At 51.2% G+C, this 7408-nt stretch overlaps 1 protein-coding gene across 2 annotated transcripts in view; it reads right to left on the bottom strand.

Moving 5' to 3' along the window:
* Positions 1-589, bottom strand: part of LOC149853922 (copine-5-like) — a 159845-nt gene extending 159256 nt beyond the window's left edge. For both annotated transcript variants that reach the window (XR_016438922.1, XM_090025933.1), the window contains exon 1: positions 350-589. Coding sequence is in view for 1 of the 2 variants with exons in the window: in XM_090025933.1 (XP_089882059.1) it covers positions 350-459 (110 nt within the window). In the remaining variant the exon portion in view is untranslated. The remainder of the gene's footprint in view (positions 1-349) is intronic.
* Positions 590-7408: the final 6819 nt, after the last annotated feature.

Genomic DNA, 7408 nt, shown 5'->3' on the forward strand with positions numbered 1-7408 from the left:
GCTCCGGGGAGGAAGGGCAGCGTGGTCCTCCCCTGCTTACACCCCCCGCCGTCGGGGGGGCTGGGAGGGGGTCCAGGGCAGCTCACACGCCCGGCCGGGACCCTGCCGCTCCGGGGCCAGCCACCGCCTCGGCATCTTCCCCGCTGGCGCCGCAATCGCTGCTTGTTTAAACCGGACGGATGCAGCGGAGGACCCGCTCTCTCCGCCCGGGCTCGGGGGGTTCAGGGCCGCCGGCCCCGCGCTCTCCTCCCGCCCGCCCGGCCGGGCCCGCACGTGCGCGCCGCGCCCGGCCCGAAACTTTCCCGCCCCGCCGGCCCGGTCCGCACGTGCGCCGCAGCCGCAGCCGCACCTGCACGACACGGTGAGCTCCACCTTGGTGGCCGGGATGCTGCCCGACAGGGGGTCGAAGTCGCCCACGGACGCCATGTCCTCGGCCGGCTCCATCGCCTCGTCCTCCATGGGCAGCCCCCGCCGGCCTCACAGCCCCGGCGCCGCCCGGCCCCGCCGCCCGCACACGGCCGCCGACATGCCGCCGCCGCCGCCGCCGCCGCCCCGGGTCCCGGCCGCCCCCCCGCGCCGGGCTAAGAGCCGGGCCGGGCCGGGAGCCCCGACGCCCCGCCCCCCCGCGCCCCGCCCCGCCCCCCGCGGAACCGACCCGGGCACAGAGAGAGTGTGTCCGCGGGGGGGGTGACAGCTTGTCTGTGTGTGTAAGTGTGTGTCCGCGTGTGACAGCGTGTCTGTGTGTGCGAGTCGGGGGGTGTGACAGCTGGTCTATGTGTGTGTGAGTGTGCGTTTGTGTGAGTGGGGGGGTGACAGCATGTGTTTGTGAGTGTGTGTGTGTGACAGTGTCTGTGTGTGTGAGTGGGGGGTGTGGCAGCATGTGTGTGAGTGTGTGTGAGTGGGGGGGTGACAGCATGTGTTTGTGAGTGCAGGTGTGTGTGTGTCTGAGAGTGTGTCTGGGTAGGTGAGTGTGTGCCTGCGTGTGAGGCAGCATGCATCTCTGTCTATGAGTGTGTGACAACGTGTCTGTGTGGGAGTGGATGTGAGAGTGTGACAGCACATGTATGCATGTGTGAGTGGGTGTGAGTGTCTGCGTGTGAGAGGGAGCATGTGTGTGACAGCATGTGTGTGTGAGGGTATGTGTGTGTGTGAGTGGGTATGAGTGTGTGTGACAGCATGTATTTGCATGTGTAAGAGTGTGTGTCTGTGCATGTGAGTGGGTGTGAAAGAGTGTGTGACAGAACGTGTGTCTGGGGGTGTCTGCATGTGAGCGGGTGGGTAAGAATGTGTGTGTGGTGTGACAGCATGTATCTGGGAGCATGTCTGTGTGTGTTTGTGTGGCAGCTGTTTGGTATATGTGTGTATCTGATGCGTGCCTATGCCCGAGCATGGGGGTAGGGGGCGTGCACACGTGTGAATATTGTGGATCTTTTGGGTAGTTGCTGGGTGCCTGTGTGTGCTGACTGGGCACGTTGTGTGTGCACCTGTTGTGTATGTGCCCACACGCATGAGCACACAGCAGACAGTTGTTTTAGATGAACGTGTGCATCTTTTGGGGGAGTGTGTGTGATATGTTTGATGTGTGTTTGTTCTGTGTAGGCACATGCACATGTGTGAGCATTGAGGATCGCTATGCTTGCTGGTACAGATATGTACCCAATGGGTATGTGTGTTGGTGAGCTGTGTGCATGGCTCTGGTGAATGATTACAGTTCTGTGTTAAGAGGTTGCACTTTCTTTTTTGGTGCATATTTTTCTGTCGTCTTCAGGTAGGGTTAGGTGGGTCACATGCTCTACATGTTTTGGTGCATCTGTGCATTGTGAATGTGCTGGTATATGTGCCTGTAGACATACGTGTATATTACGTTCATTTATTAAACACACTGTATTCATAGCATGTGTTTGGATGCATGCTTGTGTGCGCCATGTATGTGTGTTGTGTTACTATGCATTTGTAGGGTGTGGGGGGGTTATGTAAATCGTGCATACAGATCTGCAAGCGGTGCACTGTCTTCCAAGGGATTGTTAGTGAATGTCTGCATGTGGTGTGTGTGTTGTGTACTGCAGATGCTTGCGTCGGTGTTGAGAGTGGGGTGAGGAGTGGCAAGGCAGGGGCCTGCCCTTATCATTTCAGGGCTCCCGTCATAGGATCCTGCAGCACCCCAACATGCCACGGCACCCAGGTGAGAATTGGTCTAGCAAATTGCTCCCCACTCAACTGAGCCCCAGCATGGAAATCGTCCCTCCACTTATGGTTTGCTTTTCCTTCTGTCACTACATCTGGTGCTAGTAGGACCAGGGTAATAGACTGAAAAGCAAGAATGAAACAACTCAGAATACCAGAGGTTAATGACAGTGCATTGATTATAACCCGGTAAGAAGCACTCTGCAAAAAAAAAGAAGAATGTGTCAATGAAATCTTGGCAATGGATGTGGGGCCAGATGCCCAGCTGCTGTAAGCTCCAGGAAAAAGTGAGGCTGATTTACACCAGCTTTGTATCTGACTGATTGCTGTCTAGAGGGGTCTGCTGACTTCCTTGCTGTATTTCTGGGCCGCTGACTTCAGTGGATCTGGCCCACCCCGTCTGAAACATTTTGCAGCACTTTCAGATGGTACAAAAAACTCACCTGCCCCGCAGCTGGATCCAGAGCACAGGCCTCCTCCCATGCCAGTCCAGACATGGCAGCAGGGGTGGGTCAAGCAGAAGCCATGGGAATTAATGCTTCTACCACTTGACCCTCCACCACGGACACAGCCCCACCAAGGCTCCATACCCTGGATTTTGGCAGTAGGTCTCATGCTTCTACCACTTGACCCACAAATCAAATCCTCAACACATTTAATCACCCCTGCAGACCCACTGACTCAACAGGATGGCTGATGCGGGTAGGGTTTTCCAGGACCAGATGCCTAAAGCAGTGGTTCTCAACATTTTTTTTTTTTTTCAGATTCAAGACACCCCTCAGAAAATGTCAGCTCTGAGGTTTCACTCATATTTTTAACTACAGAGAAACCAGAACAATGCTTCTGTTACAAAGAACTAGGAAAGATCAGAACAAATCAGAACTTTTTTAAATGCTTGCATCCTACTGCTGGGTTTATCTTGTGACTCGTGTGTGCTCCTACATTGCGGGACACCCTGTAGCACCCGTGAAAGGATCCCACAGCACCCTGCTTAAAAATCTCTGGTCTAAAATCTCTAGCTTTTTGTGGGCCCGACCCTACATAGCATTCTCCACGCAAGTGCCCGTGGGGCAGGGAGCATTCTTCTCCCCCCTACCCCCACGTAGGGCCATTTACTTCAGCAGCTCTCCTGATTTCCAGCATGGGAGCTGAGGAGAGCATTGGGACGTCGGAGCTACTTGCAGAAGCAAGCAGTTACAGGATCAGGTCCTTTGTAGACTGTTGTGCTTTATTGCTGTTCCCCATGCAAGTCTGTAGGGCATCTTTTATTCCTTTCGTCTCAGGAGACGCATTCCATGCAGGGATCAGCCGCATGGACTTAGCTGGGAATCGACCCGATGGATCCTTACTTCTAACTCATCAGCTTCCCTTTCAGCTAACAGGGTTAAAAGCCTTTTGTTCTGGTGCTCAGATCCTGCTTCCATTTTACTGGCCTTTGCTCTTGGCAGTGATGACAGAAATCATCTCTTTAAAAAATCCCCCTATGGGGTTAGCATCCAGGAACAGATCCTCAAGGCGGGTGTGTTTTTTTGCACGGCCCAGTTCCTCCACAAACCGCCAGATGGCACCGCAACCAACACTTCTTCTGGCCCAAGGGTTTCCCCAAGCAGCTTGTGTTTAACTGAGAAAGTTGTAAATAAGTCTCCATAAAGGTTGCTGGCTGTGAAAGTGTGCAGCTTTGGTGTCAGAACAAAACGTGTACCTGGCAAAAAACCCTGTGGGCCCAGCAGAGTCTGCATGAAGATGGCTCATACTCCCACTTGGGGGAATGACAACAAGTGATGCGATTTGTTTGATGGCCTTTTCCCCTTCGCCCCATCAAAAAAAAAAAATGTAGCTCGATACCTGTTCACATGCGTGTGTCAGAGGGAGTTTCATTTCACAGACCTCAATAAAGGACAAGTAGGCTTATTACTTGAATCAAAAAACAAAACTAACACAATATTCCAATAAGGACCTTCAATATTAAGTTTTAAGAAGCTAAAACTCTGAAGAGCAGATGAGCCAAACATCAAAAGTCCTGGATAATTAGAATAATGCTGTCGCAGTGCACTCGGGTGCCCTGCGCCTGAGAGCGGAGACTGCTCTGGGGAGACCCCCTAGTGGCAGAAAGGGGGAGGCTCAGCTGCCAGTCACCAGGGCTACACAGGTGCTGGTTGCTGGGGCAACTGGTAAAACACGCTGACCAGGAAGGGGCAGGGCTTATCTCTTCTTAAGCCCAGGTAGAAGGCCAGGAGGGTAGTCCCTCTCCAGCCGCTGTGGGAGTAAGGACTCAGCTTGGACAGACAGAGAGGAGGACTCTGGCGTTGAGAGCATCCCCTGGTCACTGCTGAGGGCGGGGAGCCCTCCTTCCCCCCGCTCCCTCACTCTCTAGTAGGGAGTAGGTTCTTGTTTGACTGGATGGTCTAGTTTTTATGTTGTAGCCCAGGGGCTTTATGTTTTATGTTTACTGTTTTGACCGGAGGACCAGGCAAAGCTATTAGGGGTGGAGGAGGCCTCATAGGAGCTCCACACTAGCGTGGGGTCTCCTGGCGCCAGAAAGGGTGCAGCTTTGTTTGGGGGCGTATTGGCCCCAGCCCCAAGAGAGAGAAGGGGGCCATGAGGAGCCTCAGAGCGAGCAAGAGAGGGGGCAGTGAGAAGCCCAGGAGTAAGGAGGAGGGCCAGAACATAACAAGGCCCAGGTCAAACCACGTCAACTCCATCTGTGAGGCTTGGGCTGCGGTGTAGGGGAGGAAAAGGAGCCTCAGGTAGCGCCCCCTGTCACCGGGGCGCTGAAAAATGGGCCGCCTCTCGCTGATTACAACCATCTTCTAATCAAGTAAGATCAAGGCATGGCAGGCGAGAAAGCAGGCGATTGGCCCATTACAGGAGGGCGGGGCCACTCCCAGAAAGGCTCCGATATTGATACTCCTGTCACAAATGCATTCGTGGCTTTCTGGTCAAAGCACTAAAACGAGACTCAGGAAACCCAAATCCAGTTTCTGCTTCTACTGCTCACTTTGTGTGTGACTAGTAATATTTACCTCTGAAAGGTGTTGTGAGGCTAAGACCTTTAGCATTTTTAAGGCAGTCAGATAGCAAGCCCATGTGGACATATACATAATCTAAAAAGTAAAAGTGTTTTTTGGGCATCCTCTATTTCCAATTAAATTGTAACACTTTGGGACAAGAACTTATGTCTCTGCACAGCATCTAGCAGCACCATGATCAGGTCCTGTTGAGCCTTACAAATGGACTATGTTGGTCCTTAATCCTATCCTATCATTTTAGGATCTTCAAAAATTTGTAGGTATTAATTGTCAAAACATCGACTGGGTAGATAAACAAGGGGTACATCTGCATTTCCCATTTACTCATGTTGTGCCAACCCCTTCATCCACACTGAAAAAAAAAATCCTAGTTTGGAGGCAATGGACATCTAGGCTTGCCTACTTGGCAGACAGCGTGGATTAAAGTCCAGCCTCTACTTGATCCAAATCAGGAACCCATCCACTTGGCAAGGAGGACAAAGGTTCAAAGCTAGAGGGATTTATAGTCCTCCAGTGCCTTCCCCCAATTCCTCTCAAAGGGCACCTTTCTGCTTAGCAGCCTAATGATGGGTGGGTGAGAGAGGCATGGACCCCAGACACTGCCGAAGGGGTGAGATGGGGCCTCACCCTCTTGTACCTTCCCTGCAATAGCAGCATCTCCCGCTCTGGCAGCAGGGAGGGCAAAACAGAGATAGCACTGTTCAGTGCAGGAGCACTGGCCAGCCGTTTGCTGCTGCTGGGGAAGATGTCATTTCATTTTCTTGGTTACCTTTAAATGGCCACTCAACACAGTTGGGCAGCTAAAGAGGTGACATCCCCCCCTGCAGCAGGGAACCTCCAGCCACTGCTCCTGCACCTTATGCCACCACTGCCCAGGTCAAAGTACTTGCTAGTTATGCCTCTGTTTCTGCCATTGGAAAAGAAACCTGGAGTGTCTCAGCACAAAGGCTTGTGAGATATGCCCCTAGCCTGCACAGGTGAGTGCAGAAACTGCAAGGACACAGAGACACAAGTAAGGCTTTACAGTGAGGAAGTGCCCATAGTAGGGTCAGCCATGGCACATACAAACTCGCACAGAAACGCATACTAGAGGTGTGAAACGACTCATCCAAGCAAAGCAGGGGCATAGGCAAGAACAGGACTCCACTTGGCTGCATAGGAGATCCCCATTCCTTACAAATACGCAGATGACTTTCCAACATCACCTTCAGCTCTGCTCCCTTTCCTACCCCCAGGGTTGGAATCTCAGGTCTTACTACATGGAAGTAACAGCAGCTCCCTTGCGTACAGGAATTGTAATAGTCCTAATACCGTCTGCACACATTTCTGCAGCCTGGAGAAGGGCCCCAAGTTGATTTTGTTTGAATACATTTTGTCTGGCTCTTTGTCAATGAAATATTTAGATTTGGCAACACCATAAGATTCCCCAAGTTCTTTCTGATTGCTCTGAACTGTTCATTTAGAAACAAGCTCAAAATTTCTTGGAAAAAAACCCCTCAAACCATTTTGTTTGGACATTTTGAAATAACAGCATCTCTGATTTTGTTTTAAATTAAATACTTTTTAAATAATAAAAAAAAAATCACCTAAAAATCTCAGCAAATCATTTTTTTAAATCTGAAATTAGATCGTTTCAGTTTCAATGCACTGAACATGTTGAAAGATTTAGTTTCTGGGTTGATCTTTTTCTTTTTGAAATGGTCAGAAAGGTCCAGTTAGAGTCACAGTCCCATTTTGGGGAGCTGCACAAAGGATTTGGACTCTGTGGCCTGTATGCTCAACAAGTGTAAGAGAAGATTATTGGCCAGTGTTGGGAATAAAAAGTGTCTGACAACTGTTGGGAGAACGAATGTGTTCCCTGTTGAGATGCATCCAGCCTAGAGTACAGCAATAAATAGGGTAAAAAACACATGTTCATGTGGAGTGGACTATATGGGATGTGAACACAGCTGGCCTGTTCTTTGAGGAGAAGGGAAGGGGGATGTCGTCCCCAGCCTCCACTGCTCACAGACCCTATATGTACTCTATAGCAAATCAAGAGCCTGCCCATTGTAACTCAAAGCCAGATGAGGATGTTGGCAAGGCTGGCTGGAGAAAAGGGCGTACTTAACATGGTCACATTTAAGTTTCCAGCAATGCTGTCAAGGCAGGAAGCAATTAGTGTGACTGGTTGTCTCATTTTTTAAAAATAATAT

Source organism: Crocodylus siamensis, chromosome 13 (assembly GCF_052110815.1).
Source record: "Crocodylus siamensis isolate JL-2025a chromosome 13, ASM5211081v1, whole genome shotgun sequence".
Taxonomy (NCBI): domain Eukaryota; kingdom Metazoa; phylum Chordata; order Crocodylia; family Crocodylidae; genus Crocodylus; species Crocodylus siamensis.